The 21,786-nt window shown below is 49.3% G+C and overlaps 8 protein-coding genes across 8 annotated transcripts; 4 read left to right on the plus strand and 4 right to left on the minus strand.

The window, feature by feature from the left end:
• Nucleotides 1-386: 386 nt before the first annotated feature.
• LTR64_003991 (uncharacterized protein) lies at nt 387-2,201 on the plus strand (the record flags this gene model as incomplete). The annotated part of the gene is made up of 2 exons (XM_064898341.1): nt 387-531; nt 586-2,201. The coding sequence occupies 2 exons, from the start codon at nt 387-389 to the stop codon at nt 2,199-2,201; spliced, it is 1,761 nt and encodes a 586-aa protein (XP_064754298.1).
• An 889-nt stretch (nt 2,202-3,090) lies between these two features.
• Nucleotides 3,091-4,320, plus strand: LTR64_003992 (uncharacterized protein; the record flags this gene model as incomplete). Its single annotated transcript, XM_064898342.1, has 1 exon — nt 3,091-4,320. The coding sequence occupies one exon, from the start codon at nt 3,091-3,093 to the stop codon at nt 4,318-4,320; it is 1,230 nt and encodes a 409-aa protein (XP_064754299.1).
• Nucleotides 4,321-5,426: 1,106 nt separating this feature from the next.
• On the minus strand, nt 5,427-6,853 carry LTR64_003993 (uncharacterized protein; the record flags this gene model as incomplete). The annotated part of the gene is made up of 2 exons (XM_064898343.1): nt 5,427-6,805; nt 6,835-6,853. The coding sequence occupies 2 exons, from the start codon at nt 6,851-6,853 to the stop codon at nt 5,427-5,429; spliced, it is 1,398 nt and encodes a 465-aa protein (XP_064754300.1).
• Nucleotides 6,854-8,255: 1,402 nt separating this feature from the next.
• LTR64_003994 (uncharacterized protein) lies at nt 8,256-10,340 on the minus strand (the record flags this gene model as incomplete). The annotated part of the gene is made up of 1 exon (XM_064898344.1): nt 8,256-10,340. One exon carries the CDS (start codon nt 10,338-10,340, stop codon nt 8,256-8,258), a length of 2,085 nt encoding a protein of 694 aa, XP_064754301.1.
• Nucleotides 10,341-12,632: 2,292 nt separating this feature from the next.
• Nucleotides 12,633-14,741, plus strand: LTR64_003995 (uncharacterized protein; the record flags this gene model as incomplete). The annotated part of the gene is made up of 1 exon (XM_064898345.1): nt 12,633-14,741. One exon carries the CDS (start codon nt 12,633-12,635, stop codon nt 14,739-14,741), a length of 2,109 nt encoding a protein of 702 aa, XP_064754302.1.
• Nucleotides 14,742-15,235: 494 nt separating this feature from the next.
• Nucleotides 15,236-17,003, plus strand: LTR64_003996 (uncharacterized protein; the record flags this gene model as incomplete). Its single annotated transcript, XM_064898346.1, has 2 exons — nt 15,236-16,241; nt 16,327-17,003. The coding sequence occupies 2 exons, from the start codon at nt 15,236-15,238 to the stop codon at nt 17,001-17,003; spliced, it is 1,683 nt and encodes a 560-aa protein (XP_064754303.1).
• A 2,202-nt stretch (nt 17,004-19,205) lies between these two features.
• Nucleotides 19,206-19,592, minus strand: LTR64_003997 (uncharacterized protein; the record flags this gene model as incomplete). Its single annotated transcript, XM_064898347.1, has 1 exon — nt 19,206-19,592. One exon carries the CDS (start codon nt 19,590-19,592, stop codon nt 19,206-19,208), a length of 387 nt encoding a protein of 128 aa, XP_064754304.1.
• Nucleotides 19,593-19,877: 285 nt separating this feature from the next.
• LTR64_003998 (uncharacterized protein) lies at nt 19,878-21,272 on the minus strand (the record flags this gene model as incomplete). Its single annotated transcript, XM_064898348.1, has 1 exon — nt 19,878-21,272. The coding sequence occupies one exon, from the start codon at nt 21,270-21,272 to the stop codon at nt 19,878-19,880; it is 1,395 nt and encodes a 464-aa protein (XP_064754305.1).
• Nucleotides 21,273-21,786: the final 514 nt, after the last annotated feature.

Below are 21,786 nucleotides of genomic sequence, written 5' to 3' on the forward strand. Positions count from 1 at the left end.
ACCTCGCAATGTGATCTTCCTTCTCTTTTCATCCAGAATCTTGTCAATATCTATCAAATAATCATTGAAACATCTTGCAATCGCACGTCACTCCTTTCAATCTCAACCCCAGTATCATATAAGACCTTTTCTTGAAACCAGAGGAAAAGGTAAGTAGAAATCACTGCCCTTGGATGTGTAATTCTAACATTTGGCCAGAAACAGCAACTCACATGGTCGTTCCTTCCTTTGCGATCAGCTTACTGCTGGTCGCGTCCACTCTTTCAGTGTACGCCCGCTCTGTTCATACCCCATCTCACTCCCAGCATCTAGGTCTCGCTGGACGAGTCCGAAGTGTACTTACATCATCTGGTACAGCACCTGAAGATGCCTCTTCGACTGTACCAATGCTTCAAGGAGAAGAGCTTCTCTGCAATGCAATCAATGGTACGAACTTCTCGACTGGTAGCAATACCTGGACGGCATTGTGCGACATGGACTTTATTGGTCAAGACATCTATCCATTCATTCGAGCGGGAGACTACGTGGAATGTATGAATCACTGCGAATTTCACAATCAAGAAAATAATGCATATATCTGCCAAGGGTTTGTGTGGGCGCCTGACCGTTCAACCCTCGAAAATGATTGCTATCTCAAGAGTGGTCTGAACGATCCAGTATATCCAGCCACCCTGCATCTTGTTGGTGCAAGCTTGTGGCCTACACCAGCTCCGACTCCTGCAAAACAAGCAGTTTCAGCCTCGACTACATCTCCTTCCACAATCAGTGAAACTAGCTCTGAAATACCTTCACCACAGGAGTCTTTGTCAGTCCAAGATGTGCATGCAGAAAAGCAAGGCAAGATACCGGTGGTCACAGAATCCATGTTCCTGGGCACTTCTGTCGACGAAAATCCTTCTCAATATGTCAGCCATGTTCCAGCAAAACCTCAACAACTTGCAGCCGATGTCCTCGTAGCCGGCATCAATGTTGACCTAATTACTGGCTACCCACTGGCCGCTGATACCGGTTCGTGGACAAGCAGCGAGGTGACAACCAACGTGCTTTCGAACATGAAAGTAGTTCCTCGAATCTCCCGAGATGGAGGTCGAGGAGGAAAGATTAACGGCACCAACTTCTTCGTCTTCTGCGACACCTCTACTTATGGTCAGGAGAAGGACCCTATCCTCGGCTACCTCAACGGCTTTGTTTCAAGCAGTATTGCTGTCGATGAAACCCTGAATGGTCTGGACGGGAAGCCACTGCATCTTGTCAATTCTATTGGTCAGTGGCAGGATGATGTGGGCCGCATGCGTGGCTGGGTACCTATGACAACAGGTGAGGAAGCCTTCAACATTGCGATTTCAGGACAAGGTTATCGTTATGCAGTCTGGCCGAACTCGAGCCCGACTTCCCTCAACAGTACTCACGCAGTCATGTATGCACCACTTGTATATCTCGAAGTTGATATGCAAGACCAGTCTAGTCCTAGATATACTAGTCTCGGCAATACCCTTCTCCTCATCTCTGTCGATCCGACCTATGGTCCTCATGCAGATAGGCTTTACAATCAGTTCTTCACTAGACCCGAAGTCGATTGGGGTTCCTTAGGCGGTATTCGAGCATGGTCTTCTGCTGGCCCTGGTTCTCCTGGCGGCGACATCTACCTCTTTGGCGAAGCAGAACAAGGGATCCTCCTAGGCAAGATTGCCGCTCAGGACTTCGACGATCGTCACAAATATCTTTACTGGAACGGCAATTCCTGGTCTGGTGACATGCCACCCCCTGGTTCCTCGGCTGATGCCTTTATGATCAACCAAACAGTCGCGAGTATGGATATAGTCTATTCACCTGCTCATAGGACCTTCGTTATGGTCTACCTCACTCAAGGGGTGGACAACACATTCTACTACCGCTACCTGGTCGGCAAGGACAAATCTACGTTGAATATCATTCCTCCATATGAGGATGGTGGGGACACCAACTACGTGGAGAATCTAGTCACAAATGCATGGTTGGATCAGAAGATCCTCTTCACAGTACCTACTCCTGAACGTGGCTATGCCTATGCTGGTGGTTTGCACTCTGGGTACTTTGGTAATGATGACATTGCCAACGGTGGCTACAAGATGCTACTTACTTGGACAGAGCATACGATCGTCGATCCAGACGATCCTGCCAGTGGCTACGCTCATAAAGCACAGATTGTTGAGCTTGGATAGACTTACTCTTGAAGGAGAGGAGAGTGTCTGAACATACCTGCACTGATTGGATGTTCGACAACAAATTCCCAATAACTTCCAGCCTCGTAGAGAATCGTCCTTCTGGAGAGGAGATATATGTCGTCAATTTGATGTGACACACTTGATGTTGCTTATCTATTCAGCTTATTGAGATTTAATATCCAAGTGTTTGTAGCGTTCATGTAGCAGCTCGTCGACCTACGAGCCAGACATGCCAGAATAGGATAAGTTTCATTTTCGTTGCGTTAAAGGCATTTCGAATCCACCGTAGCTGAAGCACCTTCCTCCGCCATCAACCAGTTCTGTTTCTCACCTATACCTCCGTCATTCAGTTCTCCCTTCTAGTCTGAAGGTTTTCGAAAATACCCTGCATATCAGCATGATTCTGCGACAACATGTGTCCTGATCAGCATATCGTGAACGCCCTAGGCATGGTCGGACCTTCCCAATGCATTCCCCGCGATCATCCTTGCTCCTGGTGGAAACTCTTTTGAGGGGATTGAGGAGAATGCACATCTTCTCGGCATAGAGAAATAGCCCAAGCATAATCCGGCCGCGAGAACGGAGGAGCTTAGAATATGAGAGTCTACGTCCCAAAGTCATCTTCAGCACGTCAATGTCGACTTGCTTTCCCAGCAAACACACCAAGTCAATGCTATAGACTTCAGCTACGCAAGAGACTAAAGCTTATGCTGCTGAAGATCTGAGGATATTTCCACTGATAAATCGACTTGAGCGTATCGATCAAGTATAGAGATCGGGCTAGGCAGTCCCATTAAGCCGTTGTCATCCTGGTGACGATTTATGGGAATCCGAACCTGGACGTACGACTTAAAGACGACACACTCATCCGAACTACTTCGCTCATATGGCTACTGCTATGGCCAGCTCTACACAGCAGGCTACTGACTTGTCCACTGCTCAAGATGAGGCTGAATACCCACTAGCAGCACAGATTCCGCTTTCATCCTTTACTCTTCCTACCTTCCCAGAACAAGCATCGAAACTCCGATCACTGACTCTGACATCCGATATCAACCTCAACGACTACCAAACAAAACACCTCGCCCCTGGCACGTTCGAGCCCTGCACTACACTACCAAAATCTCTGACTCACCTGACCCTCGAACTCTTCAGCCTTGGCTTTCCAGCACCTTTTCTGACCGAAATCGGCAAGAGCTTGCCAAGCCTGCAAAGCTTGACTCTCTTCAGTTGTCTTGTCGATGGTCTTGAGGAGCGCAGTCGGCGTGATGCATTGACCTTCTTCCAAAATGCAGCCAAAACACTCAAGGAGATTCATATTGTTGATTCGTTCGCTCGAGCTGGGTTCTGGAAAGAGGTTGGTAAGACACTCTCTACCACTTCCGATTCAGGTCCTGCGATCGTCGAAGTTAGCTACACTTATCGAGGCCATTACGAGTCAGACTTCCTCAACCGTGTTTCTGGTGAAGAGTGGGCTGAATTCATTTCTCCTTCCGTCATTGGACTTTCGCTGAATTTTACATCTCCTCCGCCAGATCTGGACACCGAACTGAAGATGCAGACTGAGAAGCCGGAAGACGCAGAATTCCTTCAAGCTCAGGACGGCATATTGCCGTTTGCTAGCGACGGTCGTGCTAGCCTGGCTGTTCGACGAAAGATCGAGCAAATCTCTGGCCACAAGAAAGAAGGAGCAGGGCTGAATCTGAAAGTGCTCAATTTGAGTATGTTCAGTCTGCGACCGGTAGAAGTGGGCGAGATCGCGTATGCTGTTGCCGCTGGCGATGGAAGTGGTGGATTGATCGGCCTCACAGTCAGTATGCTTCTTGAGAAGGACTGGTTCGAGATACTGCTCAAAGGTCTAAGCGAAAAGGGAGCTGGTAGTGCCATTGAGAGTCTAGAGATCGTGGGTGTTCCGATTGAAAGTGGTGATGGTGCCGAAGATGCGGAAAAGCTACTGATGAAGAGCGAGGAGAAAATCAAGGCTTTTAACAGTGAATGCTCTAAACTTGAGAGACTGGAGATGACAGTGTTACAATCTAGAAGGATAGGGAAGGTGATTTGGACAAAGGAGAGTGAGTCCTGGAAAATGCAAAGAGAGACAAGTAGCGAAAGCTAGTGAGACAGTCACTCCAAGATAGGAGCACTACCTTTATAAGACGAGTTACAGCCGTGACACCTTGCACTAGTGCATTGTGACAGCCGAAACCATTTCGCGGAGAAGAGTCGACAAGCAATACCTGCCATGGCGTCGTATTCAAGATAGTGCTCAGAGTATCACGTCGCTCACTGCGGAAGGCACTGCTGAGAAACGAACGACCAACGAACACCCAACGCACGGGTGGCTCACATGGCCAAGATGTGCTCTATATGATACTCTCAAATCTCTGACCACAGCATATCCTGAAGAGCACACCAGCACAACTTCTACCATAACCCAAGTGTTCCCATTGCCAGAATCGAACTCATTTACAACAACCACATCTCAAAGAGAACACAACAAATACCAGCACCAACCAATCCACATCTTCAAAGACTCAACTCTTCCACGGGACGCCCACACACTCTCACCAATCTCCACCAAAGACTTCCTCTCCTTGACCCCCAACCATGTCCACCATCCACTCCCTCCCCCCCCGAACTCCTCCAACTAATCTTCACCCACCTCTACAATCGCCTCGACCCAGCCTTCGTCTCCAACGCCGCCATAGCCGGCACCGATCACCCCTGGGACACACACCTCCTCTCCCAGGACCAGGAGTTTCGCAAGGTCATTAGGGTGTGCACGTTGTGGCAGAGGGTGGTGTTGAACATGTCGTTTGTGACGGTGTCGTTGGGTGGGGATCAGAGGGTGTTTGATGAGGGGATGGGGTGGTTTTCGAGGTGTCGGTATTGTAGGAGGAGGGAGAAGAAGGTGTTGGAGGAGGGGAGGGAGGGAGAGAGGGAGTGAGTAGGTAGTTGCTGGAGAGAGAGAGATGGTCAATTGGGTGCAGATGTAGGCTATGTGTGTCATGAGAGTCGGAAACAAATACCTACCTATTGGCATATTGGATATCGAGCTGGCAGACGCTTGTACATGTAGACAGCTGGAGCAATGGACTGTGAAGAGTGGGAGACCTATGACCTAGCATAAGGCAATAGTTTCCATCGAAATTCTACTGTACTAAGCAGTTTTCTTAAGCACGCCAAGTCTATAATATCGAAGTTGATGACCACTTAGGGCGCCTATGCCTTCTCCGAAACCTCCATGCCAGGTATATCTCTCCTCCAGACCTTCAACGGCAACGGGCCGACATGGTAATTCATGGTCTCTTGTCTTGTTACTTCGAAATTAGGATGAGGCAAAGCGAACTCATAGCGATGTATTAGAGATGCCAACAGTACTGTCTGCTCGAGGTACGAGATATTCCTCCCGATGCAACCACGAGCACCAGCTGAAAAAGCCAAGAAGTAGGGCTGCAGTTTTTTGCCTTCTTCACCTAACCAGCGTTCTGGAATGTATTTGCGTGGCTCCGGAAAGATGGATGGGTCTTGATGGACGACGTGCGCAGACATGGAAACCGAGACACCGCCTGGAACGAATTGGTCGATGATTTGCATGCCTTCTGCTGGTGTGACGCGACCTAGATTCTGTGTTGTAGGAGAATAGATCCTCAGTGACTCGTCGAGGCAGGCTCGGAGGTACGGCAGGTTTTTGACATTTTCGTAAGATGCAATGGTCTCATCTGGATCCATGGCTCGGTCAATTTCCTCTCTTAGCTGGGCTAGGACCTTGGGATTTTTGAGAAGGTGGAACATGACGTTTGCGACGGCGATAGCAGTTGTCGTGCTTCCTGCATTCAGCATGATGTTGATTTCTGCGTCGATTTCGCCGAGTTCAAGGTTATTAGGCTGTCCGGATTTGTCTTCCATAAGTGCTTGGAAAAAGTCGTCGTTCTTCTCACCGCGGCGATAGGCTTCGAGACGCTTCAAGGTCAAAGCGAGATGAATACCATCCCAAGCTTTTGCTGCCTTTGTACCACGTCGGTAAATGCCGTATGTGTATGAAGAGAGCTTGTCGAGTGTTTTGAACCAGTCGTATGTATGGACGATGAGTGATGTTTTCTCGTTGACAGTATATAGGGATTCACGAAATGGCGCTGTGAACTTTGTGCCGTCTGGGTTCACGGCCTCGCACATATCATCACCTCGATCAAGAAAGCCGAGTTTCAGAGATAGACCTATATCCGCAATGGCCTCGACAGTGAAGAAGTTAGTCCACATTCTGTAATTAACGTTGACGTCTTCTGGATTAGGTACGATCTGACCCGCGGGAAGTGGAGCGGTACATCTTTTGTCGAATTGTCGGATCAGTCGCTCGACTTTATCAGCCACTTTGTATTCCCACTCCTCGAGGTTTTTAATGGCATAGGCAGATGCCAATATCTTTCGCTTCCGAGCATGGTCTGGCTTGTCGACGACATCAGCCAAGTGATAATGTGTGCCCTTCTGGATCTCGTATCCGGTGTCCTTTGCACACTTTGTGCCGTGACCGTAGATATATTTGATTGCTTGAGGATCCGAGTATGAAAGGTGATTTGGACCTATTCGAAGCACTCCCTGACCTGTTTCCTTATGCCTCTTCAGGACATACTCTGATCTCTGCCCACCATGTGCAACAACAATGAATGGTAGATTTGTTATGCCTGATAGAAACGAGATGTTTGTGAATCGTCTTAAGCCCTTCGGGTCTTTGAGGTAACTGAATAGCCGCCACGATATAGAAGAGATAATTGTGACGGCAGCAAGCACACTCCAAAGCAACCATATAGACGGCATGCTGATACTGTGTTCTTAGTCTGCTGGTCGTGTCAAAGGTCGAAGAGAGTGGTAATACTGCAATCTCAAGAATGGTATCGAAATCGGCAGCTGTACTGCTTGAAGTTGTTATACGGGTTCAAACTTTACGAGCAGTTCTTCCACTTCATGCTCAGCTTTTAGCACCGCGCCTCACCTTGTAACCTCTCACCCCACCACGACCAGCTTCTGTTGCTTCTGTGCCTTCTCGAAGCCGATCCGAAAGCCAGAACCCAGAGTCTGAATTTGGTGTCATTTCGAATACCTGACCGGCGATTCCTAGCATGGGCGAAAAGGGTATGAATGAAGCGAAGGATCGTCTGAACATCCTGGTACGAAGTGGATTGCCGAAAGCTTACCTTCTCGAATGGTGATCAAGGTGGGGACAGGCTTAAATACCCAGCTTTTGAATGCAGTACTCTTTCCCCGAGTCGGCTATTCTGTCGTTGACAAGCATGCCAGATACGAGTAGCCCGATCTTCCCTCATGCACGTCCCGGTCAGCAAAAGTGTCGGGTTTACCACGACGAAACTGCGGGCGTGGCCACGACACTTTTGCTGACCGGGACGTGCAATGGTGAATCCGGAAGCTCTCATAACTATTTGAGCAGTCAAGTTGCGATCTTGGCGAACAGAAACATGCGGTCAAGCCGTCCACGAACAAAGTACGATAACTGGCAATTTGACAGGTTGGGCCGCGCACTCAGGCCGTGTAGATCACGACGTCAAACATATGACAACGTTCGCCACGAGCGCAGCACATGGGTCACCTGAAAACTCTTTGTGCACCATACTGTACCACAATAGTTGCAGTCGGTCAGGAATGAACACCATGGAAAATTGTCAATGCCTGGTTTGCTGATTGTTTGTGGAGCAGAACTAGGAAGCCACGACTCGGCTCATTTGCAGGAACTGACAGCGCTGACCAAGCTAACCAAACGCAGACTGCCTTGGCTTGGAGCACGCCCGACCACCGCCTACTAGGATGTGTTTTAGGCAGGCCTAATACGTCGTCTAATTAGGCGTCTTTGAGTTGTGGTCTTTATTCTCCCCGTGACTAGCTCCGGGGGCATTGTCAGGGCAGACAAACACATTGGAGGCACATAGTATTCGTAGGACCGCGATTGATGGAATACATTCTCTTGTCATCGGACAGAATTACTGTACTGTTGTCTATTCGTCTATGAGTACCAATTCTAATGCAGTGATACTGTTGGAATTAGCCCCAAACATCTTCTTGCCATCTCCTGCTTCTCTTCATGCCGTCCATCCAGGCCTTGCCATCTGCCGCGCTTCCTTTCTGGTACTCCTGTACAGCATCGACTAGTGTTCTGCCAGCTGTTTTAGCCATCGTCGTGCTGCCACAAAAGTACAGACTGGCGTCCTCGTGACAAAGCAGCTTGACAACCTGGTCTTTGAGCTTGGGTTCCGCTAGACGATCCTGAACGTAGACCTTTGGTTGACCAACCACTCTCGAAAATGCGGTCACCACTTCTAATCTACCCTTGAGCGGGCCACTTTGAAGTGCTTCAATCTCCTCTTTGTACAGATAGTCCTCATCGGGCTTCCGACAACCGAACACGAGCAGAATTTGTCCTATTTCCTGGTTTGAGATTTGAGTCATGTGTGCACGCTCTTGTAAGAAGCCTCTGAAAGGCGCAATACCAGTGCCTGCCGCAACAAGGATAATGGGTGTTTTGTGAAGAAATGGTAGCTTAAATGTCGATCGCCGTACGTGACTCCATAGACGTGATCCTGCGTGCTTGTCGAGTGTCGAGAGATAGGATGTGGTAAGTCCAGAAATGGTGACGGCAGGATTTTTGGGAAGTTCCGAGGGAGATACAGCCACGGTGATAGCCATTTGACGTGGAGATGTCATGGACGAGCTCGAGATCGAATAGTAACGTGGTTGCACAGGGCGAAGAGAATCGATGACGAACGCCAACGGCAGGTGAGACCAGCTAGCTGTTGGATCTTGTAGTATAGAATGCTCCAGTAGACGAGCGAATGTGACATGGTTGCGCGCAATGAAAGCTGAGTACGCGGTCTTGTTGCTGAGGCTTTGGAGAAACGACTTTGTTATCTCCGTTGGAGCCAGTCGGCTTAAGGCTATGGCTGTGTCGCGAGATACTGGCGCGCTGATTTCAAGATGATGCTGAAAGAGGGCATATATCGTAGACATTCGTGGAACCTTCACGTCTTCCTGTGAATCGGTGCTTGCAACAACAATGGTTTTATGTTGCTTCTGTTGCAGTCCAAGAACAGCAATAATGCGTTGTACCTCCTCCGCAGCGTTCGTTGGCCATACAGCCAAGTGGTCGCCGGTCTTGTACTTGATCTGAGGATGAGCCCGAATATCGACTTCGAGATGCAGACAGCTTCGCGTGTTAGTATTAGAGCGCGTTACCACCTTGATCTCCTTCAATGGCAGCTGATTAACAGCACTGTAATCGCGCTGGGCTTTCTTTGATAGCTTAAGTGGTCGCGGTTCTCCCAGAAGAGGCAGTGGATCATTCGCATCTTCCCCTTCAGTAACTCGAAGGGTCGGAATGTATTGGGGTGCTTGTTCCTGCAGGCCTAGAACCTTGTGGAACATGGCAAATAAGTCGTCCCTCCATGAAGCGAAGTCTTCCTCGGTGCCACTGCTTGCATCGTCTGCCATGCCCACAGGTAGCAGGGGTTTGGCACCGAGGGTTTCAAGACATCGTACTACGTCGTTGACGACTTTGTTGTAGTAGACGTAATTGCTGTTACCGAGCCCGAATGCTGCATATCTCAGATCTTGAAGAGGGTCTTGCTGGTTCTGTAGCCATGAGAGAAAATCGCAAGTATTGTCGCTAGGATCTCCTTCGCCATAAGTTGACACTATGAATATGGCAAACTTTGTGTTGGGTATCTGAGCAATGGTAGCAGGTTCGTAGTCGGATAGATCGGCAATAAGCACGTTGAGCCCGAAACGAGCAGCACAGTCTCGCCCGAGTCGATGTGCCAGTCCTTCAGATGTACCAGATTGTGAACCCCAGAAGATAACAGCATCTTTGTTTTGCTCAACAAGTTGCCGTGCAATATCCCTGGAACGTCCATCGATTGTGACTGGACCAAATTGCTCTTGTGGTCGTTCGAAGAGCTTGTAGAGGTAGGGGTCAGGTTTTGCCCATAACTTTCCGTATGACAGATATGTGGCAGCCGCGACCAGCAGCAGTATCGATGCGATGTAATCGTGAACACTCAGGTGCACAAGGAGGGAGCGCAGTTGTGGAAGAGAATCGATATCGATTTGCTTGAGTTGAATGAGCTCGTCCATTGTACTTCAGTCACGATGGTTGCCTCTTGTATGCTGAGAGCCCGAGAATCGAAGATATTCTGCTTCATACTTATTCAGGACGAGTAGGACATATTGAGGCCAATGTTTATCGATTTGAGTAGTCGCAACGAAAAGCCCTAGCCCACATGGTAGAGAGTTTCACATCCATGTGTGGTTCTTGCAGTAACACTTCACGTTCAACATCCAGGATCGGCAGGGTACAGGAAGGAGAAGGAGCGAGAGACGTGACTGAATCGAGTAATTCCGGGCCGACGAGCGAGCACACGCAGTTAATACGAACTCAAACATTACCATTCTTGGACGTTTCACTGCCCGGAGCGGAGAAGCTCCGTGTAAGCTTTCGTAGATACAGAAATCCGCCCTGGAGAAGAGTAAGGCACTACGGGCGGATTTACATAGTAGCAGAAGAGTCGGTGTTTCTACTCGTACGTCTCTTTAGTTACTGCAGTCGCCCCGATGAAGTTCAATATGCTCCTGTGATTTTCCTATACAATTTACGTGACGGCGGTTAATTCCTTTGGGACGGATAGTGGTGATCGTAGTAGTCATGGTTGGGTAGGGCTGGTGCTCTTGTGTAGCAGTCGCGAACGCCCCACGCGACGAGAAGGAGTGGTGTGAGGAGCACACCCACTGCCTATAACGTGCCTTGTGTTTCCGGCGAGGAACTGGAGGCTTCCTCATATCTCAATCGATCCTTACGATGACTTCGTGGACCAATCTGATTGCATACTTGCTCCAAAACTATTCTCTCGATACCAGTATCATCTTCCTGCTAAGCCTGGTGAGCATCGTCGTCTAGGCCTTGAATGCTGTGATTGGTCTGTAAGTACTTTCGGTTGCCACTCGCTTTGTGCTCAAGCAGAAGTCAACTTTATGGAGATACCATTAGACTGACGCTCTGCATGCAGAATCCTGTGGAGTTTCTGGCTTGATGAAAATATGCGTCAATGGCGAGGGTTAACACTTCGAGGAGGGCACCGTTGTGATTTCGAAAGAAACTGGCCATGTGAATGTGAATTGTTCCGAGGTCGAGAGTGGGAGAGGCTCATCTGACGCTGGTCACGATCGTGGAGCTGGTGGAAGTCGGTTTTGGTGAGAGTAGAAGAGGGACTCAGGATGCGAAAACAGGGCGAAGGAGAAAGAAACCGACGAACGAGGTAACCTAAGAAGTCTGAAAAGTCGTGACCGTTAAGACCTGTGGTGCAGATAGAGTCAAAAAGGGAGTCTCTTCTGGTTGTGGCTGAATAGCGAAAGATGCTAGGTCGTAATCTCCTGGAGCTGTGGTTCAGACAGAATCAGAATTGGTAACACTTTGGTTGTGGCCGGGAGATGAAAGATGAAAGACGTCAGGTCGTGATCTCCGAGGGCTGTAATACTAGCAGAGTCGGCCTGGAAAGAACTCTTCTGGTGATCCTCAGGAGCTGTGGTGCAGGCAGAGCCATGGTGTGATCAGAGTCAAGCTGGAGTAGACTCTTCGAATGGTGACCGGAGGGCGAAGGACGTCGGCTTTATAACCTTTGGTGTTTGTACGGACAACACTGGATAGACCTTGGCGGCGACTCAACCAGGATTGACCGTATGATGAGTCGACTTCGCTGCAACTGTTGTGCGCTTCTGTGCTGATTATTCTCTAAGAAAGTTACTGCTGCTGCTGCACTAAGCCATGTTGCATAAAACAACAGATGAACTCTCTCAGCCGCCAGCCAGCGAAAGCAATTATCGGGTGCATGTCGAGCCCATCAGCGTGCTTGATGACTTTCGAGCACAACTTCCGACTAGCCACGCATCATTTGAGCAAAGAGTCCTTTGCCAGGTGAACCAATCCCAACATCATTAGAAGACGGCGGTGGTCAGCAAAAGTGACTGCTCACTTTGGTGTGATTTACGTATATCCAAGGGGGACACCTTTTGTGACCACTAGGTGCCTGGCTGATAAAGTACATTTTAGGTCCATCTGAGATGCCGTATTACCAATGCTGGCTTGGTGGAAGTGAGCGAGTTGTAGTTTGATCCAGCTATGTATTGCTATGCCTGCCGAGCGCCTGGTCACTAAATCTCGTGACCAACGAACAAACATCCCAGCTCGACGCTTCTGTTAAGTAGAGTTACTTCACGAGGGTAGTGTTTGTGTTGGTGCTAGATGCAACAAATTGACGCGTACCTATGAACGAGCAAGTTGGAAGGCAGACTACAACAAGAGGGACGAAACAAATCTTTCGGACAGCAAGCAAAAGCTATTTGAACATGTCGACGACCTGATGGCACCGCAGCATGTCTGAGGCCAATGACGATCAAAAGGTTCCTGTCGAGCCAACGTCGAAAGAACACCAGAAGGAACGCAGAATACGCAAGCAAGGTGACCTGAAACCTTGTGAGAGATGTAGATCTCAGCATCTCAAATGTGTGTACAATGCACACGACCCACGATGTCAACGATGCGAGCGCTCAGGCAACGACTGTATCAGAAGTACAAAGAAAATCAGATTTCGTGATGTTCCAGCGTCGAGGTTTCACACTGATCGGAGGAGCAGAAAAGTTTCCACGATCAAAGCAACAGGATCTAAGTTAGCCGTGAGCAAGAATGCAGCGTCTATCAACCAGAGTGTGGCAGACCTCAATCATTCCGAGTCAATGGATGCTGTGCCCTCAGAAAGTCTGCAGGATGACTCTGACGAGCAAGAAGATGCTGAGGTGGACGCATTTGCTGTCACTTCTGCACCTGTCCATTTTGTCGACCCAATAGTGGGCGTTTCCACGGTACAGTCTGCGAAACAGATGAGCACCTATGTGCAACAGCCGACGAGAAGTGATTCTAACAAGCAAGATACTGACACCGACATGATGTTTGCTGCAGCTCTACTGCCACCTACGCCGTCGGACGACCGCTTGTCGCTCAGCGAATACTACGACAACGCATCGTTGACACGAGTGTTCAGCTCGGACATGAACTCCATCATGAGTGGTTCGCCACAAACCAGAGGCCGCAGAGCCTCATCATCCCGCTATCTTGATCAGCTGGTCAGATCTCAGGCAAGAGATGTGCCACAGAACTCACACGATTACCTCGAAAACGTGCTGCTGAGATATTTTCACGAAGAGTTGGCGCCTTGGTTCGATCTGTGTGATCCAGACCGGCATTTCGCAACCGTGATACCACAGAGAGCTCGTGCTCCGGGTCCCCTGCGCAGCGCTATCCTCACCATATCAGCAAGGAACATGTCACGCAACAGAAGGTTTCGCAACAGCGCGGGGGTGGTGGAGTGGAAAGGTCGACCTTTGCCTGATTTGAAAGAGGAGTTCGCTGTACCTTACCACAATGAGTGCATCCGCGATCTGCTACAGTTGAGCATGAATCCGAGGAAGCTGCAAGATGAGAATCTCCTTGCCGCTGTGCTAGCTCTGCGCACTGATGAGGAGATGGGACTTGATACAGGTGATAGCAACGATGATCAACAGCTTTTCCTACGAATCGCAAGTGTCTTCATCGATGCTCAATTACCCCCAGCTTTAGCTTTACCACACAGCTCGCCTACAGTGTTCCCGTCCACGATAGCCGAGGAGTACACCCAGTCCGAAATGGTGTCGCCATCTGTACACACCGACGATCTAGGTGCAAGCGGACTTCGTCAGGCCTGTTTCTGGACTGCATTTCGTCAAGATCTACATGCTTCGTTCTTGAAACAGCAGCCCGTGAGGTTTCCATTATCTCGTTGTGAGGTCTTCCGACAGCTATCCCCTGCGACCGATGCTGTCTGGGCCAACCGCATGGTCACTTTTTGTGCTGATGTCCTGGAATTTAGCTATGGCAGTGATTCTAGTGACGGCAAAGTAATGCCTTCATACACTAACCAAGATCGCTGGAGAGAGCTTCGAGACCGCGAAAAACTTATTTGCGGTCTACTGCCTGCAACTTTCGAGCCCACTTTCTGCAGCGAGCCAGAGTTGCTGCATGGCATCTTTCCTGAGATATGGTACCTCGACCCTTGTCATGTGAGTGGAACAACGTACATTGAGTTGGCACGTATGTTACTACAAGTCTTCGATCCGACACGACCGAAGCTAGGACACGGCTTTTTAGCAGCTACTAACGCTTTCATCAACTCTTCGAAGAAGGTATTATTTCGACTATGTGGAATTGCTTTGAGTAATCATCATTGTCCTCCGAGTCTAATCAATGCCTGTCTGGGGATTGCTATGTTCGGCGAGTACTTTGACGATTTGAGAGAACAGACTGCTCTCCTAGGCGTTCTTGAGCTTATGCACAACCGATATGCCTATCCAACATCTCAGATAGCACAGTCGCTAAAACGCGCTTGGCACAACGAAGACCTCGAGGGAACGAGTTCAATAGTTTCCTACAACCCCACAGGCATGGATTAGGCTGGCTACGAACTTAGTGACTGAGGTAGTACATGTGGTATCTGGGGTAATTCTGGGGTTTCCAACCGGCGGCGATCGCGTCCGAAACACGAACATCGGTTCTAGACGCTACGTATCCGTGCGATAAGAAATGCCTGTGTGATCTTTCGTCGCCGAAACTCTTCCCCATTCCGCATTTCTTTGGCGATCGTCGGAACTTTGCTTGCGACTCAAAGTTTGTTGCCACTATCATTCACAACTTGCCAGGTGTCGGCGAAAGTGTACGGATTTCTCGGCAATTTTTTCAAACGAACCTGTTCTTCCTGGAAGTCTGGGGTAAACTTTTTCTCCACCTACTCCAGGTCTGAGCATTATGGAAATTTGTATATATCTACCATGCATCTCACTCAACCTGGGGTACATTTTCCATCGACTTCTACAGTTCACAAGAAGATTAGATCAGACCACACTCGAGCACAACACGCCGATACACAACCAGAACGACCACCTCCAAGATGGGTGGTGAATTCGTCGACGAGAAGGCTGGCGCAGTCCACTATGAGGAGTCAGCACGCAAGCACAGCGTTAGCAGTCAAGGTCGGCGACGCAGCAGTTTTGATCAAGCCAATCTGGCTATGGTACTGCCAGACAAGACTCACCTTGCCGAATCCGCCTACAATGATAGCATCGAGGATCTCCCGACCAGCTGGTTCGTTTGGATAGTCGCCTTTACCGCATCTGTCGCTGGCGCTCTTTTTGGTTATGATACTGGTATCATTTCTGCAGTCCTGGTCTATCTCGGTAACGACCTCGGCGGACGCCCGACAAGTGCAAGCGAAAAGGAAGCTATTACGGCTCTATGCTCGGCTGGCGCTTTCATTGGTGCCATCATTGCTGGACTCACGGCTGATCAGTACGGTCGCAAAGTCGCAATCTATGTCGGGTGCTTCCTCTTCACAGTTGGTGCGATCATCCAAGGCGCATCCTTTTCGGTCGGCCAGATGGTTGCAGGCCGTCTGATTGTTGGCTTTGGTGTTGGATCAGCTGCTATGGTCGTGCCACTCTACATCGCAGAAATCGCTCCAACGAAGGTTCGAGGTCGGCTCATCGGTCTAAACAATATGTCCATCACTGGTGGTCAGGTCATCTCCTATGGTATCGGAGCAGCCTTTGCACATGTTCCGCATGGCTGGCGATACATGGTCGGTCTTGGTGGTGTTCCTTCTATAATCTTAGCATGTCTGCTACCACTCTGCCCAGAGTCACCACGTCAACTCGTCTGGCACAACAGAATGGAAGAGGCTGAGCGAGTTATCCGAAAGATCTACAAGGGAGCATCCGATGAGCAAGTCCGAAACAAACTGGCTCTCATCCACCACGCGTGCGAGGAAGCCAAGGAACTCAACTACTCTCAGACTCGGTGGTCTAAGATCAAGCAACTCCACACTGTACCGGCCAACCTCCGAGCTCTCATCTGTGCATGCGGGTTGATGGTCATCAGTCAGATGTCTGGCTTTAATGGTAAGTTTTCCCTGTCGTTCCATGGCCCCTCTAAAGGACGCTCCGTTGTCACGTTTCACAGAAATTTCAGCTAACATCTCGACAGTATTGATGTACTACTCTGCTACCCTCTTCGATATTGTCGGCTTCTCGAACCCAGTCGCTGTTGGTCTCGTTGTTGCAGGAACAAACTTTATCATGACCTGGATCAACATGATGTGCGTCGACCCAATTGGCCGAAGACGAATCCTGCTCTGTACTGTCTGGGGTATGGCCGCAGGTCTTATGGCTGTGGCAGTAGCATTCAGCTTCATCCCCATCAACCGAGAAACTCTAGAGGTAACCAGTGACAACATCCGAACTCCAGCTATCGTTGTCCTCGTGTTCATTATCTGGTTCGTCGCATTCTACGGTGTCTCAGTTGGCAACACAGCATGGATGTCGACTGATTTCTTTGATATGCCTGTGCGAGCCATGGGAACCATGTGGCTTACTTGCTCATGCTGGGGCAGCAACATCATCGTCTCATCTACTTTCTTGAGTATGATGAAGGGTATTACTCCAGTCGGTGCCTTTGGCTTTTATGCGGCCATTTGCGGTATCGGTTGGGTCTTAATCTACTTCTTCTACCCAGAAGTCTCCGGCTTGACTCTTGAAGAGATCAAGGAGGTCTTCCAGCACGGATTTGGTGTTCGCTATGCGCGAAACTTGCGCAAGGAGCGAGCGGCGGAGATTAAGGAGAGAATGAAGAACAGCGAACGACCATTGGCCGTTGGCCATTGATTGAGGATTACAGAACGACGAAGAGATAACGATGATATGATTAGCGAGTCTTGGAGTTGACGTCAGGGATTGGGACTACTGCGAGACTGTGAATAGTCGAATTGCTATTGTATATAGCAGTACCTATCTTATGACTTCAACAACATAGTGCTTCCTAATTGTTTGCTTGCTTTCGACATCACTGTACTCTCTTTTCATCTTGACCAGAGCTAGTCAGTCGAGTGCGACTGCACTTCCTAGCCAGAACAAACGACCGTTCCGTGGAATGCCCGTACACCAATACATCCTCTCTAGTCTTAGGAAGACTTCTACAGCAAAATTTAGCTCTTCCTGCTGAACACACCGTCCCACGCAGTGAAGATACAGCTCAAGCTACTGTAAATCAGGCCATAGGACTTGACAGGTGTCAATAGGTACTCCTGAACTTTGTGAGTTTGCTATTTTGCTGGAGATGCGGGTGAGATAAGTGGACGGCAATGGTCACGAAGGAGGATGGGTAAAATGACTTGCATACGAGTGCGTTGGGAGACACTTGGGGTATTGGACAGTGCGTATCGGCGCTTGATATCTGGCTAGCAACGCGATGTATTCGGAGGAGTGTTTGGAGTTCATGTACTGTTGCTGAGAGGTATCTGAGTTCAAAGCAGAAGTTCTCTGTGGCTCGCACAATCGTAAAGCGACTCATGAGGCTGCACAGAGAAGCACAGCAGCTGTATCGTCGTGTGATCAAGTTTTTGTGTGCCGATGCTGTGAAATACGAGCGTGAAGATGTTTTCGTTCAGCAAACGATAGCCATTGTCTTCTATGCTTGAGAGATCCCAGTCCTGCCACGAGGACTCCCGCATTGCCCAAACAACAAGTACGAGTCGAAGCTTGCAACCATCGTGCTGATAAAGATAGGTAAAATACTTAAATATCGACCCTGTCGGGCACGTGCGAAGTGGCTCATGTATGCTGTTCTCGATAATATGTACATTTCTCAACCACTCTTTCTCTTGAGTATCGCCATAGTCTTCAGCATTTTCGACGTCAGTGTAGCTATCCACGACAATAGTGTCGTTAGCTACGGCATAGTACGTGCCACCCGATGTTCTTCTTGCGTCCTTCCATCCAGGATAGGTAGGCGTAAGAGAAACTGAGGCATGCGCTACGCCTCCGTGGCTTTCACCAGGACTTTCCGTTTTGCAACAGGGATCACCACAAGACCTGCCAGCGGTATATTTAGCAGCGGTCTCGGTAAAAGGATAGTGCCAGGCAGCGCCGTCCACGTACCACGACCAGCTATGACGAAGCGACAAGTCGAACGTCTTCAGACCTTCGAAGTTACTGACACCTATAGCAAACGAAGGATCGAGACACACGCACTGAATACGGAATTAGTATAGCCGTGCCATAAGCTAGAGAATCTCAGTACATACCAAGCTTTCTGGGGGATCATCTACCGTATCCCAAGTCAAATCGCAATGGGTGCTTCCTGAAGACAGGGATGCTGAGTGTTTCAGATTGAGTGAGACATGGTATTGGCCTCCAGTCCGAGATGGGTTCAAGGATGAACTGACGAAGAGTGCCTTGATTTCAAAGGCGGAGATGGGTGATTCGAGGGCGTTTTGGAACGAACTGTGTTTCGAGACATAGAGTTCAGGAAGAAATGGTTCGGACAAGAAACCAGTAGGATAATCATAGAGGTACAGGAAGAAGAGGGCGTAGCCAATCCAAGTCGCTGTCATGAGTGAGACTATTGATGCAATACCAATGGAAGACCTCATTTTGATGGGTTCGACGGGCGTGGAACAACGTAGAGGAGTTTTTCGATGCGTTGCTGGACCGCAAACCTGACCGCAAATTATATTGTACTGATGAAAAACATACGAATGACACTGTATGACAGAGGAAAAGCAATTCTCTGCTCACTGTCAGTTTGCTGTCTTAGCCAGTAAGTCTTAGCTGGCAGGTGCATCGTAGAATCGTGGTTGTCGCATTATAGAAACAAGGTCCGGCAGGAGTGACTTCCTAGAAGACGCGAAACTCGATTTCAGACAGCACTTCTCGTGCAGCAGCAATATGCCACTGAACATGGCTCTTCGTCATATCGACTTTGTAAAGGGCTTCGAAGCAGCTGACTCCGACGGTCTCTGCGCTCGGTAGTGGTCGACACATGGTCGTCGTTGTAGTATGGATGACTCATTCTCTTGTGCTCAGTAGTTAACCAAGTCTAGCTATTAATTGTTTCAGACCAAGTTTCTCTTTTTCTCTTCTCTGTGCGACCTTGTCTGCAACGTCCAAATTGTCCAGCTCGTCAACGTTTTCAATCCTTGAGTTTCGTCGCATGCCAGGATTCGTGTTGGTGATAATCGCCGGAATGGTGCTTCGTTTGATCAATTCTTGGTTGTAAACAATGTGCTGGATTGTTTCTCGAAACATGGCGAGATTGGAAACATTCCGAGTCGCAACGATATGCACTACAATTCTCTCGCTGCTATGGCCGGCTTCCCAGAGATCCACGGCTTGCCAGTACAAGGACAGAGGCACTTCAGCGTCGCCAACTAGGATCGTCGCGATCTGAATGGTCGGATGAGGTAAAGTATGCATGTTCTGGTGTCAGATGTGAGCAAGAAAAACAAAACAATACCCAGGATGAAATTATATGCATTATACGGCTCGATTATGTCTGAATATACATTTGGATGATCAGGTGCTAGGGCCTAGATCAAGCAGAATCAGTGTCCTTGTACTCCCCACGACTTGACAAAGCGATCAAGGAATAGTCTGTGCGCAACCAAATCCCATATGCATGCTCGAGCTTCGACCAACTTTTGACAAGACACCAGCTAATATACACTGAATATACAAAGAACACCGACCAGAATGGAAAGCTTATCTTGCACCTCGAACGGCCCCATCTCGCAGGTTGTCGTAACCAAGCTCGTGTTTCAGAGGAGGTGCCTCCAACGCGCCTGTCGGGTTTTGCTCATCGACCACGTAGTGTCGTTCATACGCCGTAAGAACACTGGCATCAGGGGAACGAGGAGTCAGGTTGGCAGGCATCTGCCATCCGACTGGTGCTTCGATCTCGGTCTTAATGCCTGTCTTTACATCTAGGTGGAAGTGGCGAGCAGGTAGAACCTCGACAACCTTGATGGGTTGTTCGTATGTAAAGTAGTGATGAATATGAATGTCGCGTGAGATGGCCTGTTGTATTATCTCGTGTCGCTGATTGACAACAGTCTCATACACCACTGCTGGTCTTTGTTCCTCAGTCACGGTTGTGCGTACCGAATCTCTCAGATCAAAACCCGCGGGCAGTCTAAGATCTCCAGACTTAAGTATTCTCTCCTTGGCAGCATGTTCAACGACATCACGCTGCTTCGGCTGTTGCAAGTACATGTTGGCTAGTCCGGCAGACTGGACCAGATCACCCGTGGTTGTTGGGTCTACATTCTCCTTGCCTCTTGTCTCGGCTGGAGCCGCAACTTTCCTCCCAGGTGTGCTGGGCAATGGCTTTCGGGGTAGAGAATCTCGTCGAGGAGGGTATTCGGACGAAGCTCGAGGAGTGGTCGATCCTACCTGCGACGGTAAGCCGTTCATGTCTCGCTGGGTCGAAGAGCTGCTATTCGGCAATGGTGGCAGGGGTTGATTGTTCGTATCGAGCGACTTGGAGGCATGATGACCAAACAGTGATCTTCGATGGGGTGAATGCATATCTAGATCCAACGATGCCACGTGTTGAGAAGAAACGCGTTCGGGAATGAGTTGAGTGGGTACTTTGCGTGGTGTTGACTTTTTAGCAGTGGTAGTGCCTTGAGAACGAGGCCGCAAGGCTTGGCTGCTGGCACTTTGCTCGACGGTTGGTGACAGCTCCTCTAGAGTCTTGCTCCTCGTGTGATGTGCGCCGTTTGAGATAGAAGTGCCATGTTTAGAAGAGGCTCGCTCCGGGATTATGTCTCCTACTCTGGCCTCTCCATCTTCTAGACTCAACCCCCTTCTATGGTGTTCTGTGGCGTCAGCTTGGGACGGCCCAGGTGCCAGTGCTCCAGAGTTAACATCTAGAGAGTTCCCGCTTGCATGCCCTCGATGAACGTGGAAAGCCGAGTTGCCAACGGATACGTAGGTGCGTCCTGCAGGAGGTGCAACATGTTCTGACGACACCCCTGCAGCCTCTTCGCTAATACCCGTGCTCGTGTCTGTCGAGAGCTTTGTCGCCCCCTCAAACGTGTTACTGCCGGAGCGGCGATGAACCTTGTCCTTAATCTTGCTTACGAATCCCGCCATTACTTGCACAAAGTACCTCTAATCTCAGTAGTTCAACTTCTTGGCCATAATTCTGCTATCAGGCGAACCCAAAGGATGCTGTAGAATTTTCTTCAACACTGTCTATCTGAGCAAAAGTACAAGCTTTCGCAGCGTCATACATCTGGAGCTCGCCAAAGCACAAGAGCTACGTAATCTCGAGAGTCTAGAACTTCTACGATGCTGATTTTTGTAGTCGGGTGGGTCATTTCATTGGGTGGGATGTCCTTGCCGGCTTAATCCGCTGCAAATGGTGGAAATATGCACTAATTTCAGTCTGACAGTGGTTCCTTTCTTCACCTTCCGGCTCCTCCAACGCTTGCCTTTCTGAAAACAGGATTTTGGTTGTCCTATGCAAATCATTGGAAGGCACAATCATGCTATGATGCTGTATTTCTCCGACCCTGTGGCGCAGAGTGACTGCCTGCAGTTTGTTTACAGTTGAGATGAGGTCCGCTCCCTATTAAGCCTCTCACTAGTCCGGAAAGAGCACTGT

Source organism: Lithohypha guttulata (assembly GCF_036872675.1).
Source record: "Lithohypha guttulata strain CCFEE 5908 chromosome Unknown scaffold_3, whole genome shotgun sequence".
In the NCBI taxonomy this organism is placed as follows: domain Eukaryota; kingdom Fungi; phylum Ascomycota; class Eurotiomycetes; order Chaetothyriales; family Trichomeriaceae; genus Lithohypha; species Lithohypha guttulata.